At 46.0% G+C, this 21,281-nt stretch overlaps 1 protein-coding gene across 5 annotated transcripts in view; it reads left to right on the top strand.

The window, feature by feature from the left end:
• Positions 1 to 21,281, top strand: part of atp11a (ATPase phospholipid transporting 11A) — a 249,630-nt gene that overhangs the window by 137,756 nt on the left and 90,593 nt on the right. For all 5 annotated transcript variants that reach the window (XM_068034156.1, XM_068034155.1, XM_068034157.1 and 2 more), the window contains exons 14-15: positions 962 to 1,122; positions 8,070 to 8,141. In XM_068034156.1, coding sequence (XP_067890257.1) covers positions 962 to 1,122; positions 8,070 to 8,141 — 233 coding nt within the window. The remainder of the gene's footprint in view (positions 1 to 961; positions 1,123 to 8,069; positions 8,142 to 21,281) is intronic.

The raw sequence follows: 21,281 nt of genomic DNA, 5'->3' as shown, positions 1-21,281 counted from the left end.
GAGGTTTCCTTGCCCTTGCTTGACCTGATGCCATGAGACTTCATGGGGTCCGGAGTTGATGTTGAGGACTCCCAGAGCAACTCCCTCCCGATCGTATACCACTGGGCCACCAGCTCTGGTGGATCTGTCCTGCCAGTGGGACAGAACATACCCGGAGATGGTGACTGCAGTGTCTGGGACATTGTCTTTAAGGTATGATTCCGAGAGTATGACTATGTCAGACTGTTGCTTGACTAGTCTGTGGGACAGCTCTCCCAACTTTGGCAGAGGTCCTCCTAAGGAGGACTTTGTAGGCTCGACCGGGCTGGGTTTGCCATTGTCGTTTCTGGTGCCTAGGTCGATGCTGGGTGGTCTATCAGGTTTCATTCTTCTTTATTGACTTCATAGCGGTTTGATACAACTGAGTGGCTTGCTGGGCCATTTCAGAGGGCATGTAAGAGTCAACTACATTGTTGTGGGTCTGGACTCACATGTAGGTCAGACCAGGTAAGGAGAGCAGATTTCCTTCCCTAAAGGACATTAGTGAACCAGATGGGTTTTTACTGCAATTGACAATGGTTTCATGGCCATCATTAGACGAGCTTTTTTTTAATTCCAGATTTATTAATTGAATTCAAATTCCACCTTCTGCTGTGGTGGGATTCGAACCCACACCTGAGAAATACCCTGAGTTTCTGGGTTACTAGTCCAGTGACTACCACTGCACCACCGCCTCCGTTAAGGAAGGGCTGGGCTTGTTAAATGCTACATCTTTGGAAATGAAAATATTTAAGGCCACATATCTCTTTCACTAGGGCTCTGATAAAAGCCTTTCTGGTTACTTAAGCTGGAAGTGTGAATGCAGGGTATGTTTATGCTTGGCCATGTCAGCAATGTAGGATCGTAAACATATTGGCGAATGCCAGAGAGTTCTGTCCTACTGTTTTCTTGTCTGTCATTCATTTGGTTGTTTACCTTCTAGGAAAGAAAAGAGCTGTTTTTCCGTGCACTGTGTCTTTGTCACACAGTTCAGGTTAGGAGAGAAGACCAGACTGATTATCTGAAGCAGCACCAGGATGGGAGATCCTCTGTTTATATTTCCTCCTCCCCAGATGAGATTGCTCTTGTGGAAGGTGTAAAGAGGTACGTAACAACTTGAAATGGCTCTAAATGGTTTGGGAGCAAAGGAGGAGGGAATTTTGCTAATGATGAAGCTTCACAGTCTCTGGATAGTGATACAGTATTTGATGGCTGCTCACTGCATCTGCAAAGAACAAAACTTTATTTCTGAGTCGGTCCCAGGGGCCCCCTCTCCTGGCCCGTCGGAACCAGGGGACCCTTTTCATGCAATATTTAACCCATCGCAACAACCAAGGCCTGTTCATGTTCTATATACAAATCTAAACCAACACCGAGACTGGTTAGTATCTGAAGAAATCCAAGTGTCTTGAGGGAAAAACTCATTCTTTCTCCTGATCACCTTCCACAGTGGATGAATCAGCACCAAGTGATCATAATTCAGTCAGTTTTAACATAATTATGGAAAAGGACAGAGATAGAACAGGCGTTCGAGTTTTCAATTGGGGCAAGGCCAATTTTACTAAACTGAGGAGTGATTTAGTGAAAGTGGACTGGAAACAGCTCCTTGAAGGTAAATCAGTGTCAGAACAGTGGGAGGCATTCAAAGGGGAGATTCAAGGGGTTCAGAGTAAACCTGTTCCCACAAAGAAAAAAAGGTGAGACGGCCAAAGCTAGAGCCCATGGATGTCAAGGAGCTCACAGGGTAAGATCAGGCAGAAAAGGAAAGATTATGTCCAACACCGAGAACTCAATACTACAGAAAGCCGAGAGGAGTATAGAAAGTGGAGGGGTGAAATCAAAAAGGAAAGCAAAGAGGGGGCATGAAAAAAGACATGGCAAGCAAAATCAAGGTGAACGCAAAGATGTTTTATCAATACATTAAGAGTAAGAGAATAACTAAGGGGGCAGAAGTTGTTGATATGGTTCTTAAGGAATACTTTGCGTTTGTCTTCACAAAAGAGGGGGACGATGCAGGTATTGTAGTTAAGGAGGAAGAGTGTGAAGTATTGGATGTGATAAACATAGTGAGTGAGGAAGTATTGATGGGACTAGCATCCTTGAAAATTGATAAATCACCAGGGCCAGATGAAATGTATCCTAGGCTGTTAAAAGCAGCAAGAGAGGAAATAGCAGAAGGTCTGACCATCATTTTCCAGTCCTCACTGGATACAGGTGTGGTGCCGGAGGATTGGAGAGCTGCTCATGTTGTACCTCTGTTTAAAAAGAGAGCGAAGGATAATCCGAATAATTGCAGGTCAGTTACTCGAACCTCAGGAGTGGGCAAATTATTGGAATCTATTCTGAGAGACAGAATGAAGTGTCACTTAGTCAGCATGGATTTGTTAAGGAAAGATCTTGTTTGACCAACTTGATCGAATTTTTGAAGGAGTAACAAGGAAGATCGATGAGGGTAGTGCAGTTGATGTGGTCTACATGGGTTTTAGCAAGGCTTTTGACAAGGTTCCACATGGCAGACTGGTTTAAAAAAAAAATCCCATGGAATCCAACGAAATGCAGCAAGGTGGATACAAAATTGGCTCAGTGGCAGGAAACAAAGGGTAATTGTTGACGGCTGTTTTAACGACTAAAGGGCTGTTTCCAATGGCATTCCGCAGGGCTCAGTACTGGATCCCCTGCTTTTTGTGGTATATATTAACGTTTTGGACGTAAATGTAGGGGGCATCATCAAGAAGTTTGCAGACGACACAAAGATTGGCCTTGTGGTAGATAGCGAGGAGGATAGCTGTAGGCTGCAGGAAGATATTGATGGTCTGGTCAGATAGGCAGAAAAGTGGCAAATGTAATCCAACCTGGAGAAGTGTGAGGTGATGCATTTGAGGAGGTCAAACAAGGCAAAGGACTGCATGATTAATTGGAATATACTGAGAAGTGTAGAGGAAGTGAGGGACCTTGGAGTGACTGTCCACAGGTCCCTGAAGGTAGCAGGACAGGTTGATAAGGTGGTTAAGAAGGCATATGGAATCCTTTCCTTTATTAGCCAAGATATAGAATATAAAAGCAGGGAGGTTATGCTGGAACTGTGTAACTCATTGGTTAGGCCACAACTTGAGTACTGTGTGCAGTTCTGGTCACCTCATTACTTCTTCTTCTTCTTTGGCCTCCTTGTCTCGAGACAATGGGTCAGCGCCTAGAGGAGGTCAGTGGTTTGTGAAGCAGCACCTGGAGTGGCGATAAAGGCCAATTCTAGAGTGACAGACTCTTCCACAGGTGCTGCAGATAAAATTGGTTGTTGGGGCTGTTTTGCAGTTGGCTCTCCCCTTGCGCATCTGTCTTTTTTCCTGCCAACTGCTAAGTCTGTTCGACTCGCCACACTTTAGCCCCGCCTTTATGCCTGCCCGCCAGCTCTGGCGATCACTGGCAACTGACTCCCACGACTTGTGATCAATGTCACAGAACTTCACGTCGCGTTTGCAGACGTCTTTGAAGCGGAGACATGGACATCTGGTGGGTCTGATACCAGTGACTAGCTCGCCGTACAATGTGTCCTTGGGGATCCTGCCATCTTCCACGCGGCTCACATGACCTCATTACAGAAAGGATGTAATTGCACTAGAGAGGGTACAGAGGAGATTTACAAGGATGTTGCCAGGGCTGGAAAAATGCAGCTATGAGGAAAGATTGGATAGGCTGAAATTGTTCTCCTTGGAACAGAGAAGGCTGAGGGGAGATTTGATTGAAATGTCCAAAATTGTGAGGGGCCTGGATAGAGTGGAGGTGAAGGGTCTTTTCACCTTAGCAGAGAGGTCAGTGTCGAGGGGGCATAGATTTAAAGTGATTGGTTGAAATATTAGAGGGGAGTTGAAGAAAACATTTTCCACCCAGAGGGTGGTGGTGGTCTGGATATGCACCTCAAGTGCCGTAATCTGCAGGGCTACGGACCAAATGCTGGAAGGTGGGAGTAGAATAGGTGGATAGTTTTTCGGCCGGCACAGACAAGATTGGCCAAGTGGCCTCTTTCTCTGCTTTAAGCTTTCTATGATTTTCTATGAAGGCAGTGAATTTAGGATCTTTTAATCAAACTATTTCCTCTTTGCGATGTCTACTCACAGAAGATGAATGGGAGCAATTTCTAGGGAATCCCTAGTGGCGAGAGGCCTTGACTGGTTGCTTGTCAAAGTGCGGGCATTGTGTACAGGAATGACCCTCCCCTTCCTCAGAGGAGATCAAGGAAAAATATGTAGTGTGGGATTGGAGTCATATGTAGACCAGACCAGGTAGTAGGTCGAGGCAAATTCCTTTCCCTGAAGGGCATTAGCAATTTGGCAGTTTTGTGATAATTTTTCTGTGGTGACAGCATCAATTATCAGATTTATTGAATTGAATTTCATACCTTGCCATAGTGGGATTTGAATTCGAGTCATGCGTCTCATATCACAGCCTTATCCATATCAAACAGCAATGTAATTTTTGCAGTAGTAGGTGCAAGCCCTGCTTACAGGAATGGCCCGGGTGCTGAACACAAGCTAATATCTGATGTAAAACCTCAAATGATGACCCCCCTCCCCCTCCACCGTGTGTGTGATCATAAACTCCTGAGTGTGATCAGGACTGATTGAAACAGAATCTGTGCACAGGAACTCCCTCAGCCATCTGAAAGTATTTTCACAGCTTTCAGATTAAGCTTGGTGATCAGGTGCTTTGCTGGGTGAGTTCTGTTAACGGTATAGCTGTGACTATATTTAAGTACAAAATTCTGATAAGTTGAAATGGGATTTGTAGGTAATTGTGAGAGATTTGCAGCTGTAACAGCTTATCGATAATAGGGGGCTTTAACATGCAGGTACAATAAGCAGAATTTCTCATCCACAGCTGTTACAAAAATTTCTAAATTCACTTGTAACAGCCCTTCAAAACACTCCCACAGGGGATGCTGAGACCAAGTGGGCCCACATCAGAGATGCCATCTATGAGTCAGCTTTGACCACCTATGGCAAAGGTGCGAAGAGGAATGCAGACTGGTTTCAATCTCATATTGAAGAGCTGATACCTGTCATAGCCGCTAAGCGCATTGCACTGTTGAACTACAAGAAAGCCCCCAGCGAGTTAACATCCGTAGCACTTAAAGCAGCCAGAAGCGCTGCACAAAGAACAGCCAGGCGCTGCGCAAATGACTACTGGCAACACCTATGCAGTCATATTCAGCTGGCCTCAGACACAGGAAACATCAGAGGAATGTATGATGGCATTAAGAGAGCTTTTGGGCCAACCATCAAGAAGATCACCCCCCTCAAATCTAAATCAGGGGACATAATCACTGACCAACGCAAGCAAATGGACCGCTGTGTTGAGCACTACCTAGAACTGTACTCCAGGGAGAATGTTGTCACTGAGACTGCCATCATACATGCAGCCCAGCCTCTACCAGTCATGGATGAGCTGGACGTATAGCCAACAAAATCGGAACTCAGTGATGCCATTGATTCTCTAGCCAGCGGAAAAGCCCCTGGGAAGGACAGCATTACCCCTGAAATAATCAAGCCTGCTATACTCTCAGCACTACATGAACTGCTTTGCCTGTGCTAGGACAAGGGAGCAGTACCTCAGGTCATGCGCGATGCCAATATCATCACCCTCTATAAAAACAAAGGTGACCGTGGTGACTGCAACAACTACCGTGGAATCTCCCTGTTCAGCAGAGTGGGGAAAGTCTTTGCTCGAGTCACTTTAAACAGGCTCCAGAAGCTGGCCGAGCGCGTCTACCCTGAGACATTGTGGCTTTCGTGCAGAGAGATCGACCATTGACATGCTGTTCTCCCTTCGTCAGATACAGGAGAAATGCTGCGAACAACAGATGCCCCTCTACGTTGCTTTCATTGATCTCACCAAAGCCTTTGACCTTGTCAGCAGACGTGGTCTCTTCAGACTACGAGAAAAGATTGGATGTCCACCAAAGCTACCTAGTATCATCACCTCATTCCACGACAATATGAAAGGCACAATTCAACATAGCGGCACCTCATCAGACCCCTTTCCTATCCTGAGTGGCGTGAAACAGGGCTGTGTTCTCGCACCCACACTTTTTGGGATTTTTTTCTCCCTGCTGCTCTCACATGCGTTCAAGTCTTCAGAAGAAGGAATTTTCCTCCACACAAGATCAGGGGGCAGATTGTTCAACCTTGCCCGTCTCAGAGCCAAGTCCAAAGTACGGAAAGTCCTCATCAGGGAACTCCTCTTTGCTGACGATGCTGCATTAACATCTCACACTGAAGAGTGGCTGCAGAGACTCATCGACAGGTTTGCGGCTGCCTGCAACGAATTTGGCCTAACCATCAGCCTCAAGAAAACGAACATCATGGGACAGGACGTCAGAAATGCTCCATCCATCAATATCGGCGAGCACGCTCTGGAAGTGGTTCAAGAGTTCACCTACCTAGGCTCAACTATCACCAGTAACCTGTCTCTCGATGCAGAAATCAACAAGCGCATGGGAAAGGCTTCCACTGCTATGTCCAGTCCAGACTGGCCAAGAGGGTGTGGGAAAATGGCGCACTGACACACTCGGACTTTTGTGTTCCGTATCAAGCCTGTGTCCTCAGTACCTTGCTCTATGGCAGCGAGGCCTGGACAACGTATGTCAGCCAAGAGCGACGTCTCAATTCATTCCATCTTCGCTGCCTCCGGAGGATACTTGGCATCAGGTGGCAGGACCGTATCTCCAACACAGAAGTCCTCGAGGCGGCCAACATCCCCAGCTTATACACACTACTGAGTCAGCAGCGCTTGAGATGGCTTGGCCATGTGAACTGCATGGAAGATGGCAGGATTCCCAAAGACAAATTGTACAGCAAGCTCACCACTGGTATCAGACCCACCGGCCGTCCATGTCTCCGCTTTAAAGACGTCTGCAAACGCGACATGAAGTCCTGTGACATTGATCACAAGTCGTGGGAGTCAGTTGCCAGCATTCGCCAGAGCTGGCGGGCAGCCATAAAGGCGGGGCTAAAGTGTGGCGAGTCGAACAGACTTAGCAGTTGGCAGGAAAAAAGACAGAAGTGCAAGGAGAGCGCCAACTGTGTAACAGCCCCGACAAACAAATTTTTCTGCAGCACCTGTGGAAGAGCCTGTCACTCTAGAATTGGCCTTTATAGCCACTCCAGGCGCTGCTCCACACACCACTGACCACCTCCAGGCGCTTACCCATTGTCTCTCGAGATAAGGAGGCCAAAGAACCAATAAGAAATTAGGAAAGCAAATGCCATGTTGGCCTCTATTGCAAGGGGGTTGGAGTACAGGAATAAGGAAGTATTGCTACAGTTGTACAGGGCTTTGGTGAGACCACATCTGGAATACTGTATGCAGTTTTGGTCTCCACATTTAAAGGAAAAAATTGCATTGGAGACAGTACAGAGAAGGTTCACTAGATTGGTCCCTGGGGTGAGGGGGTTGTTCTACGATGAGAGGCTAAGTAAATTGGGCCTGTATTCTCTGGAATTTAGAAGAATGAGAAGTGATCTCATTGAAACATATCAAATTCTAAAGGGGCTGGATAGGGTAGACGCTGAGAGATTATTTCCACTGGTCGGGGAATCTAAAACATGGGCATGGTCTCAGGATAAGTGGCCGATCATTTAGGACTGAGATGAGGCGAAATTGCTTCACTCTGAGGGTGTGAATTCTCTACCCCAGAGGGTTGTGGATGCTCCATCGTTGAATACATTTAAGGCTGGGATGGACAGATTTTTGGTGTCTCAGGGAATGAAGGGATATGGCGAGTGGGCAGGAAAGTGGAGTTGAATCCTAAGATCATCCATGATCGTTTTGAGCAGGCTCGATGAGCCATATGGTCTGCTCCTCCTCTTTCTTGTGTACTTCTGTTCATGCTCACCTTTTGAGTGCCCACAGATTATTTGACATATTAAACTTGATTTTGAAGTTGCAACCAGAACCGTAACCAGTACATTGCTGTACCATGATGATCGCTGGTGATGTACCAAATGGTTATTTTTGTGTTGGATGTTGAGTGTTTTTTGAATTTGTTTTGTTCATAGACTTGGCTTCACATTCCTGCAGATAAAGGACAATTTTATGGAGCTTGAGAATCCAGAGGCAGAAATTGAAAGGCAAGTATATGTGGTGCTGGCGAGAAGAAGAGTTTACAAACTCATTCTGTAATTGTGGAAATGAAGAGAAGCATGATTATTGTAGATGGGGACAGGGGGGTGGTGTTGTGCACTGTCTACTTTTTTTGCTTTGCTTTCTCAATACTGCCCCATGCATTAGTGTACACTATATAGTTATATATAATTTAAAACTTAGTGTTAATGAGTCAGCTTAGCTGAGTAATAGCACTCTCCCTTGATTCAGGAGCTTGTGCTTCAAGACAACTCCAGAATAGGATCGAGGCTGAAACATTTTTTCTTTCCATCCCTCTTTTCTCCCTCTCCCCCTCCTCTCTTCCTCTCCCCTCCATCTCTCTCCCCTCTCTCTCTCTCTCTCTCTCCTCTCTCTCTCTCTCCCCTCTCTCTCTCTCCCCTCTCTCTCTCGCCCCCCCCTCTCGCCCCCCCCCCTCTCGCCCCCCCCTCTCGCCCCCCCCTCTCGCCCCCCCCTCTCGCCCCCCCCCTCTCGCCCCCCCCCTCTCGCCCCCCCCTCTCGCCCCCCCCCCTCTCGCCCCCCCCTCTCGCCCCCCCCTCTCGCCCCCCCCTCTCGCCCCCCCCTCTCTTCCCCCCCTCTCTTCCCCCCCTCTCTTCCCCCCCTCTCTTCCCCCCCCTCTCTTCCCCCCCCTCTCTTCCCCCCCCTCTCTTCCCCCCCTCTCTTCCCCCCCTCTCTTTCCCCCCCTCTCTTTCCCCCCCCCCTCTCTCCCCCCCCCTCTCTTTTCCACCCCCTCTCTTTTCAGGAGATTGTGGTTCAAGACAGCTCCAGACTAGGATCTAGGCTAAAGCTCTTTTTTTCTCCATCACTTATTTTTCTCTCTCTTCCCCCTCACCCTCCCCCTCTCTCTTTTTTTCTCTGGCTCTTTCTCTCCTCCCCCTTGCCCGCTCTCCCCCTCCTTCCCCCTCTCCTCCCTCCCTCCCTCCCCCCTGTCCCCATCGCTTTCTCCCCTGCACCCCTCTCCCTGTCTCCCCCTCTGTCTCTCCCTCTTCCCCCTCTGTCTCTCCCTTTTTCCCTTGCTCCCCACCCCACCCCGCATACTTCCCCCCCCCCCCCCCCCCCCCCCCAGCGCTCTCTCTGCGCCCCCCCCCCCCCCCCCCCGCACCCTCAGCCTTCTCTTCAATCTATTTTCATAACTGTAGTTCCTCATCCCTGGAACCATTCTCATGAATCTTTTCTCCACCCTCTCTAATGCCTTCACATCATTCCTAAAGCGAGGCGCCCAGAACTGGATGCAGTAGTCCAGCTGAGGCCGAACTAGTGTCTTATACAAGTTCAACATAGCGTCCTTGCTCTTGTACTTACTTCCCCTATTAATAAAGCTCAGGATGCTGTATGTTTTATTAACTGCTCTCTCAGCCTGTCCTATCACTTTCAATGACTTATGCACAGATACACCCAGGATCCTCTGCTCCTACACCCTTTTGGAATTATACCCTTTATTTTATATTGGCTCTCCATGTTCGTCCTACCAAAATGAATCACTCCACATTGAACTTCATTTGCCACCTTGCTCTGTGCCGCCAACTTGCTCTATGCTATCCTCACAGTTCACAATGCTTCCAAGTTTCGTATCATCTGCAAACTATGAAATTGTGCCCTGTGCACATAGGTCTAGGTCATAGAAACATAGAAAATAGGAGCAGGAGTAGGCCATTCGGCCCTTTGAGCCTGCTCCGCCATTCATTATGATCATGGCTGATTGTCCAACTCAGTAGCCTGCTCCCGCTTTCGCCCCATATCCTTTGATCCCTTTAGACCCAAGAATAGATATTAATATGATCATTATAATTATTAATATATATCAGGAAAAGCAAGGGTCCCAACACTGATCCCAGCCGAACTCCACTACAAATCTTCCTCCAGCCCAAAGAACATCCGTTAACCACTACTTTCGCACACAGCTTCTGTTTTTATATAAAAATCCTAATGATCACCATCAAGACATTTGGAACTTTTCTTTTTGTTTTTCATACTTATTTGTTGCTGAGGAAGAATATTAATATATCTGAAGCTGATTGGTATTTGTGCATCATGGAAAACTAACTACACTGCGCAACCCAAATTCAGCTCATCAAGGCTTAGAACTGCAGTTATAAACTTCAATAACGTTATTGGAATTAAATAGTTAAAGTTCATTATATTGTGAAATGTCATCTTGGCAGTAGCAGTTAGTGTCACTGGACTAGTAACCCAGAGACCCAGGCTACTGCTTTGGGGGCATGGGTTTGAATGCCACCACGGCAGAAGGTGGAATTTGAATTCAATTAATAAATCTAGAATTAAAAGCTAGACGAATGATGGCCATGGACCCATTGTCAATTGTCATAAAAACCCATCTGGTTCGTTAATGTCCTTTAGGGAAAGAAATCTGCTGTCCTTACCTGGTCTGGCCTACGTGTGACTCCTGATCCGTAGCAATGTGGTTGATTCTAAACTGCCCTCTGAAATGACCTAGCAAGCCACTCGGTTGTATCTAACTGCTGCAAAGTCAATAAAGAATGAAGCCAGGTGGACCACCCGGCATCGGCTTTGGCACTGGAAACGACAATGGCAAACCCAGCCCAATCTACCCTGAAAGGTCCTCCTTACTAACATCTGGGCATCTGGGGGCTTGTGCCAAAGTTGGGAGAGCTGTCCCACAGACCAGTCAAGCAACAGCCTGACAGAGTCATACACACAGAATCATACCTTACAAACTGTAAGACCCCCTCTCTGGTCTAAAGGTTCTTGCCTTTACTCTTGAAATCAATGGCACTCAACAACATGGTTACTGTTTCACTAAATATGATTTTTATTAAAGCTCTAAGCAATAACACATACAATGGCACTGGTTGCTTAGGAATCCTGCGAGCTAGGGTCTGTCTCAGGTGGTCAATCCTTCACCAGATCTCCAGGCGCAACTTCGGAATGGCTGACCTGGCCACTCTACTGACTGCTGTAACAATGTCCTTGAGGGCTGTAGCTTTATACACCTTACTGACCCTGGCCCTTGGCATGTAAGATAATGCTTTGAATCGGGTCATCTGATTGGGTTTCAGTGCCGTATCCTCGGCTATGCAAGACCACCTGCATGTGGTCCTATCCTGCTCTTGCAAGGGGTGGGGGGGGGCGGCGCTCTTAGGTGCATGCCGCCCATGGATGTGATATCTGCATCTTGATAAGGCAAGAAGGAAACCATTCACACATACTTCATAAGGCCATTGTCCCTGAGTGTGGTTGGAGACAGGCTGTTTAAAGTTCTAACAGCCCAGGCCTCCACATCAGTGGTATGTCCTGATTCGTCTGTCTGTCTGTGTATCGGTGGGGGCCCTAGTTCACTTACGTTGTCTTTTATTTTTAAAAAGTCCAATATGAACCCCAGCGAATGATGTCTTTGGTCAGAATGCTTCTCCCTTCGTCCCAATGTCCTTCGCTTCCATGACCTTATTGAATGGCGGGCAGGCTTGAGGGGCCGAATGGCCTACTCCTGATCCTATTTCTTATGTTCTTACGAGACAACCTCTGCCCACAGGACTCCACCACAACCAGTTTACATTCATTAATATGAAAGAAATAAAAGCATGGTTTACATGATTAACACTGATCGATACAATTAAGGTAAATAATGCATTGGCTTACAAGACAATATCCCAGACACCCCATCTCCAGGTATTTCCTGTCCCACGGGCAGGACAAACCCAGCAGGTGTGGCGGCACTGTGGTGTACAGTCCGGAGGGAGTTGCCCTGGAGTCCTCACTATCCACTGCAGACACTATGAAGTTTCATGGCATCAGGTCAAAGCTGAGCAAAGAAACCTTTTGCTGATTATCACCTATTCCAGCCCCACAGAATTACAGAATTATTTCAGTGCAGAAGGAGGCCGTTCGGCCCATTGTGTCCGCACTGGCTCTCTAAAAGAGCAACTCCCTCAGTTCCGTTCCTCTGCCTTCTCCCCATTACCCTGCATTTTCTTTCATTTTATTTAAACCCTCCATTTGCCACCCTCAGCTTATGAATCAGTACTCCTCTATGTTGAACACCACTTGGAGGAAGTACTGAGGGTGGCAAGGGCGCAAAATGTATTCTGGATGGGGGACTTCAATGTCCATCACCTAGACTGGCTTGGTAGCACCACTACTGGCTGAGTCCTAAAGGACATAGTTGCTAGACTGTGTCTGCGGCAGGTGGTGAAGAACCAGTAAGAGGGAAAAACCTACTTGTTCTCTTCCTCACCAATCTGCCTGTCGCAGATGCATCTGTCCATGACAGTATTGGTAGGAGTGACCACCGCACAGTCCTTGTGGAGACATATTCCCATCTTCAGATTGAGGACACCCTGCACCTTGTGTAGCACTAATACTGTGCTAAATGGGATAGCTTTTGAACAGATCTAGCCATGCAAAACTGGGAATCCATGAAGCGCTGTGGCCCATCACTAGCAGCAGAATTGTACTCAACCACAATCTGTAACCTCGTGGCCCGGCATATCTCCCACTCTACCATTACCATCAAACTGGGGTATCAACCCTGGTTCAATGAAGAGTGCAGGAGGGCATGCTAGGAGCAGCACCAGGCATACTTCAAAATGAGGTGTCAACCTGGTCAAGCGACAACCCAGAACTACTTGCATGCCAAACTGCATAAGCAGCATGCGATAGACAGAGCTAAGCGATCCCACAAACAACGGATCAGATCTTAGCTCTGCAGTCCTGTCACATCCAGTCATGAATGGTGGTGGAAAATTAAACAACTAACTGGAGGAGGTGGCTCCACAAATACTCCCATCCTCAATGATGGGGCAGCCCAGTACAAAAGATAAGGCTGAAGCATTTGCAGCAATCATTAGCCAGAAGGGCAGAATGGATGATCCATCTCAGCCTCCTCCCGAAATCCCCAGCATCACAGATGCAAGTCTTCAGCCAATTTGATTCACTCCACGTGATATCAAGAAATGACTGAAGGCACTGGATGCTGCAATGGCTATGGGCCCTGACAATATTCCAGCAATAGTACTGAAGACCTGTGCTCCAGAACCTACCGTGCCCCTCACCGAGCTGTTCCAACACTGGCATCTGCCCGGCAATGTGGAAAATTGATGAGGTATGTCCTGTACACAAAAAGGTCATATCCAGCCCAGCCAATTACCACTCCATCAGTCTACTCTCGATCATCAGTAAAGTGATGGAAGGTGTCGTGGACAGTGCTATCAAGCGGCACTTGAACAACAGTAACTTGCTCAATGATGCTCAGTTTGGGTTCTGCCTGGGCCGCGCGGCTCCTGACCTCATTACAGCCTTGATTCAAACATAGACAAAAGAGTTGAACTCAAGAGGTATGTTGAGAGTGACTGCCCTTGACATCAAGGCAGCATTTGATTGAGTATGGCATCAAGGAGCCCGAGCAAAACTGGAGTCGATGGGAATCGGGAAAAATTCTCAGCTGGTTGGAGTCATACCTAGTGCAAAGGAAGATGGTTGTGGTTGTTGGAGGTCAATCATCTGAGCTCCAGGACATCACAGCAGGAGTTCCTCAGGGTAGTGTCCTAGGCTCAACCACCTTTGGCTGCTTCATCAATGACCTTCCTTCAATCATAAAGTCAGAAATGGGGATGTTCACTGCTGATTGAACAATGTTCAGCACCATTCGCAACTCCTGAAATACTGAAGCAGTCCATGTAGAAATTCAGCAAGACCTGGACCATATGGCGCAAATGTTACTTGCCACTTAAGTGCCAAGCAATGACTACCTCCAACAAGAGAATCTAACCATTTCCCCTTGACATTTAATGGCATTACGATTGCTGAATTCCCCCACTATGAACATCCTGGGGGGAGGGGGGGCGGTTACCATTGACCTGAAACTAAACTAGAGTAGCCATGTAAATACTGTGGCTACAAGAGCAGGTCAGAGGCTAGGAATCCTGTGGTGAGTAGTTCACCTCCTGACTCCCCAAAGCCTGTCCACCATCTACAAGGCACGAGTCAGGAGTGTGATGTAATACTCTCCAGTTGCCTGGATGGGTGCAGCTCCAACAACACTCAGGAAACTCAACACCATCCAGGACAAAAACAGTCCACTTGATTGGCACCCCATCCACCACTTTGAACATTCACTCTCTCCACCACCGCACAGTGGCCACAGTGTACCATCTACAAGATACACTGCAGAAACGCACCAAGGCTCCTTGGACAGCACCTTCCAAACCCACGACCTCTACCACCTAAAAGGACAAGGGCAGCAGATGCATGGGAAGACCACCACCTACAAATTCCCCTCCAAGCCACACACCATCCTGACTTGGAACTATATCACCGTTCCTTCACTGTCGCTGGGTCAAAATCCTGGAACTGCACTGTGGTTGTACCTACCCGACATGGATTGCAGCGGTTCAAGAAGGCAGCTCACCACCACCTTCTCAAGGACAATTAGGAATGGGCAATAAATCCTGGCCTAGCCAGCAATGTCCACATCCCAATAAAAAAATTATTTTGTTTTCGACTTATTTTGGGCAACGGGTATTTCAATTACTGGGAGGAAATAGTGAAAACTAAAAACTTTCAGAAAGTGATTTGTGGGGGCAGGGGAAAGGGCATCGGAGTGTAATCACATGATGTATTTACATGGGTAAAACCCATTATAAATGTTGACCGAGGAATTTATAATGGTAAAAATTGACACAAAGGTGTGAGAAAAAATGTGGCTTTGTAGATAGCAAGCTCAGAGATGTAAGATAGCAACATAGAAAATAGAAGCAGGAGTAGGCCGTTCGGCCCTATGGGCCTGCACCACCAATCAAAAAAGATCATAGCTGATCATCTAATTCAGTACCCTGTTCCCGCTTTCTCCCCATATCCCTTGATCCCTTTGGCATTAAGAAATATATCTATCTCCTTCTTGAATATTTTTAATGACTTGACCTCCACTGCCTTCTGCGGTAGAGAATTCCACAGGTTCACCACCCTCTGAGTGAAGAAATTTCTCCTCATCTCAGTTCTAAATGGCATACCCTGTATCCTGAGACTATGACCGCTGGTTCTGGGCTCCCCAGCCATCGGGAACAGCTAGCCTGTCTAGTCCTGTTAGAAATATATAGGTTTCTATGAGATCCCCTCTCATTTTTCTAAACTCGAGTGAATATAGGCCTAGTCGACCCATCTTTCCTCATACATCAATCCTGCCATCCCAGGAATCAGCCGAGTAAATCTTCTTCGCACTCTGCCATGGCAAGAACATCCTTCCTCAGATAAGGACACCTTGGTGGTCTCACCAAGGCCCTGTTTAACTGCAGTCAGACATATTTGCTCCTGTGCTCAAATTCTCTTGCAATGAAGGCCAGCATATCATTTGCCTTCCTAACTGCTTGCTGCACCTGAATGCTTGCTTTCAGTGACTGGTGTACAAGGACACCCAGGTCTCGTTGCACCTCCCCCTTTCCCAATCTATTGCCGTTCAGATAATCTGCCTTTCTGTTTTTACAACCAAAGCGGATAACCTCACATTTATCCACATTATAATGCATCTGCCATGCATTTGCCCAGTCACCCAACTTGTTCAGACTGATTCCTGGGATGGCGGGACTGATGTATGAGGAGAGATTGAGTCAGTTCGGATTATATTCGCTGGAGTTCAGAAGAGTGAGGGGTGATCTCATAGAAACCTATAAAATTCTAACAGGACTTGACAGGAAGGATGTTGCTGATGGTGGGGGAGTCCAGAAACAGGGGTTATAGTCTAAGGATACGGGGTAACCCATTCGGGACTGAGATGAGGAAAAATTTCTTCACCCAGAGAGTGGTGAACCTGTGGAATTTGCTACCACAGAAAGCAATTGAGGCCAAAACATTGTATGTTTTCAAGAAGGAGTTAGATATAGCTCTTGGGTTTAAAGCGATCAAAGGATATGGAGCGAAAGCGGAAACAGGTTACTGAGTTGGATGATCAGCCATGATCATAATGAATGGCGGAGCAGGCGCGAAGGGCCGAATGGCCTACTCTTGCTCCTGCTCCTATTTTCTATGTTTCTGTGTCTAAATCACATTGGAGCCTCTTTGCATCCTCCTCACAGCTCACATTGCCCCCCCAGCTTTGTGTCGTCTGCAAACTTGGAAATGTTACATTTAGTTCCCTCACCCAAGTCATTAATATATATTGCGAATAGCTGGGGCCCAAGCACTGATCCCTGCGGTACCCCACAAGTCACTGTCTGCCACCCGGAAAAAGACCCATTTATTCCTACTCTCTGTTCCCTGTCTGTCAACCAATTCTCAATCCATGCCATCTGTAGGAACTGCTCCAGAGTCTATTTTGGAAGATGACCACCAATGCATCCACTATTTCCAGGGCCACTTCCTTTAGTACTGTGGGATGTAGATTATCAGGCCCTGGGGATTTGTCAGCCTTTAACCCCATTAATTTCCTAGCACTTTTTTTTTTGACTAATATTGATTTCCTTCAGTTCCTCCCTCTCATTAGACCCTTGGTTCCCTAACATTTCTGGGAGGTTATTTGTGTCCTCCTTTGTGAAGACAGACCCAAAGTATGTGTTTAATAAGATCTTTTAATATTTGCCAGATAGAAAAATTAACAGTGTCTTGGGGTTGATTTTACAGTATTTTTTGCCCTTATTCCTACAGTATTAAACTGAGATTTCAAATAGCCAGCTTGAGTAAAAGGATGCATCACTAGTTATCATGTTACGTGATTCGGGCATTGAGAACTTTGTTAATTCCTACATCCATATCCTTGTTATATTCCAGAAAGCCAGGTAATGAAGGTCAAAATTAGAGTCCAGTCTTTACCTTTTGTAAGCTTTTATGTACAGAGATAGCCTTTTGAAGCATGCAGCTCCAAAACCCAACCCCCACAGTTTCAGTCTCCTTTATTTAGGAGCGCCAGTGAATCACCAGTTAATGCCTGCCACCTGAATACAAATAAACACAATAATGTACAATTAACATATTTTCTTTTCTCTAAATAAAAATTAAAGTTTGTGTACAACTGAAATTTGAAAACAAATTAAATCTAAGGTCTCCATATTCTGCACAATGTATTACATTGCAAAATGCCCCTCCTCTAGGACCCCTAACAATTTCTTTGTGCATGCATTTCCTTTGTAAAACAATCAGACAGTTGATGACTTTCATCCACCCATTTAATTTTAGAGACTTCCTTCTTCTCCAGCATTTGTTTCAAGCCAGGAAGGTCAATCCATAGCTTTTTCTCACTCTCTCTTCTGTAGTGTACATTATCCCACAAGGAACGATTATCAACATAATATTAAATGGGTATACTATCTTCAGTGCTCATTGTGCAGAATCTCACTTAAAATATTTGACAATTAGAATCCCATATCCACTGCCTCCACAACAGCCAATGTTTTGGCAGCCAGAGTACTTTTAACAACACTTTTTATTTTCTTAGCTTCCCAAGCTCTAAAGGACAAGTGCTCTGTCTCTTTAGATATAACATCATCTTTCTGACCTGGTGCAATGAACCGGGATGTGAGTAACAGTCTCTAAATAGGATTAGTTTAGTTTAGTTTAGAGATACAACACTGAAACAGGCCCTTCGGCCCACCGAGTCTGTGCCGACCATCAACCACCCATTTATACTAATCCTACAGTAATCCCATATTCCTATCACATCCCCACCTGTCCCTATATATTTCCCTACCACCTACCTATACTAGGGGCAATTTATAATGGCCAATTAACCTATCAACCTGCAAGTCTTTGGCATGTGGGAGGAAACCGGAGCACCCGGAGGAAACCCACGCAGATACAGGGAGAACTTGCAAACTCCGCACAGGCAGTACCCAGAATCGAACCTGGGTCCCTGGAGCTGTGAGGCTGCGGTGCTAACCACTGCGCCGCCTCTAATTGTTGATTTAGTTATTCCAGACCTATTCTGCTTACTATCTAAACCAGTATATTTAAAAGCCCCACAAGCCTGACTCCCAATTTTAAATTCTACCCTAATTTTACCATTTCTGAAATTTCACAGTACCATCCAATAAGAAATCATCAACATGCATCATTAAGATGTCTGAAAGTCTTCCTTTATGACACCAATAAAACAGTGCAGGATCTACTTTTAGTTGAACACAACTGATTTTCAGAAAAACACATCTCACCGAAAAATACCACACCTTGGAAGCATCATTCAGGCTGTCGATACATTTGTTTGGTTTCCGTAGTTTTCCTTCTGCATCTGCTCCCTCTTGGGCGGTTTCAGAGACACTTCACTCTGCCCTGCAGAAATACGGCTTTTATGTCAGTTGATCTACAATCCCGTTAATATATGGTTAAAAGTTAAAAAGATTATAATAATTTTTCCAGATGTGGGAGAGTCCGCTCTAACATCTGTATTACCCAATCACTCTTCAAAACCCCTCACAATTAGCCTCGCTTTAGCTTTCTAAGTCCTATCTGCAAGGACTTTTTCAGTACAAATCCACCAATGTTACAAGGCTGGTTGACCCTTTATAGTACCTCAAAATAGACCCCAAACTCTCTCCAACTATCTAATCCCTTTTGTTTTGCCTTTTTTTCTACTAGTTTATCCTCAAGTTTATTGGCAGCCACAAAAATCATCAGGACTTCTGCTTCTAGTTTGGTTACAAGCATGTTCTGTGCTCTTTATTTCATTGTCTAATCTAGTCAAGCTACAGCCTCTACTTGCACTTTTATGTCAGTCGGGACTCCTACTGTGCGATCTCCCTCTTGCACTTCTCTTTTCTCCAGTACATGATCATTTTAGGAAACAGGAGCAGGAGTAGGCCATTTCTGAAGCAACAGTCTTATCCAAACTCCCTAACCGTACTTGCAGTGAGCTTTCATCCCATTCTGCAAGTCCATGGACCTTGCTTCTTGGCCATCATCCTGAACATGCAAGCAATATTTAAACTTGCCAGCAGCTTTTCCTGCATTCCTGCAATTGTCGCATCCCTCCATTCATTAGACCTTTCTGGAATATATGTCACCCAAGTATCCATTCTTGGCAGTTAGCCTGTGGATGTGATAACTCTGTCATGTGTGCCATGGTTACTCACATTACCACTATACAGCCCTCGATTCTGTTCAGCAGGACCTTCATCACAAAACATTTTAGCATTGGAGGTACACGGTGTCTTGATTACCTCTGTCAGCTAATCGGAGCCTGAGATTTTGTAATTAATTCTGATTAATTGTGAGGAATGAATCTTAACAGTTTGATTGCCATGTTTGGTAAGTATGGTCTTATCATGACCTAGTACCTTACCCAAGGTCTTTACATTGCTTATAACCCTCTCTTTTATAGTATACTGAGTCTCCTGGGTTGAAATTAGCTCAGATGGTCTAACTCAATGCCTCAGTGCCTCACAGTTCTCATCGAGACCTCAGACTTGATGAAAACCTGTCTCTTCTAAAGCATTCAAATATGCAGAAAATATGGAATTAATATTACCTTCTAGAGTAGGAGAACTATCATGCAGAACAGAAGAAAAATTGGGAATTTGCCTATAAACTAATTGATGGGGTCTATATTCTTCAACCATCTGGAGTGCTGGTCATGCCAGGGTGGTTCTCAACTTACTGTCTGGTTGATCAGCTAATATTTTATACAGCATTTCATCGATCGCCGCATGTTCCTTTCAGAGTCTGTTGCTGAAAGGACTTTCAACTACAATATTCATGACCATGATGTTCATGTTTTCACACATTTTCCTAAACTCTTCATTAGTCAATCACTTGAATGGAATTTGCCAAAGAGCCAAAGGCAACATGAGGTAAAACCTTTTTACGCAGTGAGTGGTTAGGGTCTGGAATAAAGGCCTGCTCGAGTCTGCAAATGAGACCCGAGCCGAGCCCGACAGAACCCCATCGGACCCCGAGTCTGACCCGGCCCGATTCCTTCCATTTTTTCCTGTGCCTGACCCGACCATCAATTAACTTACCTTCTGTTTTTCAGTTTGTTCCTTACCTGCACAAGCTTAAAATAACTGTAGCAAAACCACCTTTAAAGTCCAAAAAGTAAATTAACATTAAAGTCACTTACCTGAGGTTGTGATAGAGCATGTTTGATCCGGCCAACCCAACCTGAGCCCGAATGCCAGACCCGGAAGTGCAACCCGACCCAACTCGATGTGTAAGGTGTTTACCATATCTGTCCGGGAGGTTGCATCTGCTGCTGCTCATCCTGGCTGCTCTGTCCAATGTCAGAGTAGCCTGTTCCCAACTGAACTCCCTCAGCTGGACTTTGTATCTTCATCAGGCTTTCCCCTGCCGACCTCAGCTGCCCTTGTGATGCCAATGGGCTCACGTCCTTCTCCGGTTTCCTGCCATTTACCAGTGAGAAATTCAGCTCTTCTAGCTGCAGCAGTAGCGACACTGAGGCACATCTGAAGCAGCTGAGCTTTATTTGCTGCCTCTGTTTTATTTCAATCAGCCCTTCCCATAGCCCTTGTGATCCTCCACACTGTTCACATCTTCACAACCCTATCGTATTCCCCCCATGGTGTCTTCCCCATTCCCAGGCTTCAGAAATTTCTCACTGTTAGCTGACATGCCAGTTAATGAGCTCAACAGGCAATTAAATGGAAGCATGTGCCCAACCCATTCTGTCGCTGCTGGCATCCCTCTAAAAATGGTGTTGCATTCCGGAGGCAGCGGGACTCAGTGCCGACCTCCATGAACACAATTTTCAAATCTTTGAAAATCCAGCCCATTATATCAGTTGACCAAAAGCTTTTTCAAAGAGTTAGGTTTTATGAAGTATCTTAAAGGAGGAAAGCGAGTTAGAGAGGTGTAGGGAGGGTATTCCAGAGCTTAGGAAGCTGAAGACACGGCCACAAATGGTGGAACAATTAAAATTAGGGATGATCAAGAGGCCAGAATTCGATAAGTGCAGATATCTCGGAGCGTTGTGGGTAGGAGGAGATTACAGAGATGGGGAGGGAGGAGGCCACGGAGGGATCTGACAACAAGGTTGAGAATTTTAATGTGGGAGATCAGTCAGGAGCGCATTGGAATAGTTAAGTCTAGTGGTAACAAAAGCATGAATGAGAGTTTCAGCAGCAGATGTTCTGAGACGGGAGCAAATTCATGCAACATTATGAAAGTGGAAATAGATGGTCTTAGTGATGGCACAA

The sequence above is a fragment of the Heterodontus francisci genome, chromosome 6, assembly GCF_036365525.1.
Source record: "Heterodontus francisci isolate sHetFra1 chromosome 6, sHetFra1.hap1, whole genome shotgun sequence".
Taxonomy (NCBI): domain Eukaryota; kingdom Metazoa; phylum Chordata; class Chondrichthyes; order Heterodontiformes; family Heterodontidae; genus Heterodontus; species Heterodontus francisci.
The sequence above is the reverse complement of the archived record's forward strand: the minus strand, read 5'-3'. Positions and strand labels throughout refer to the sequence as shown.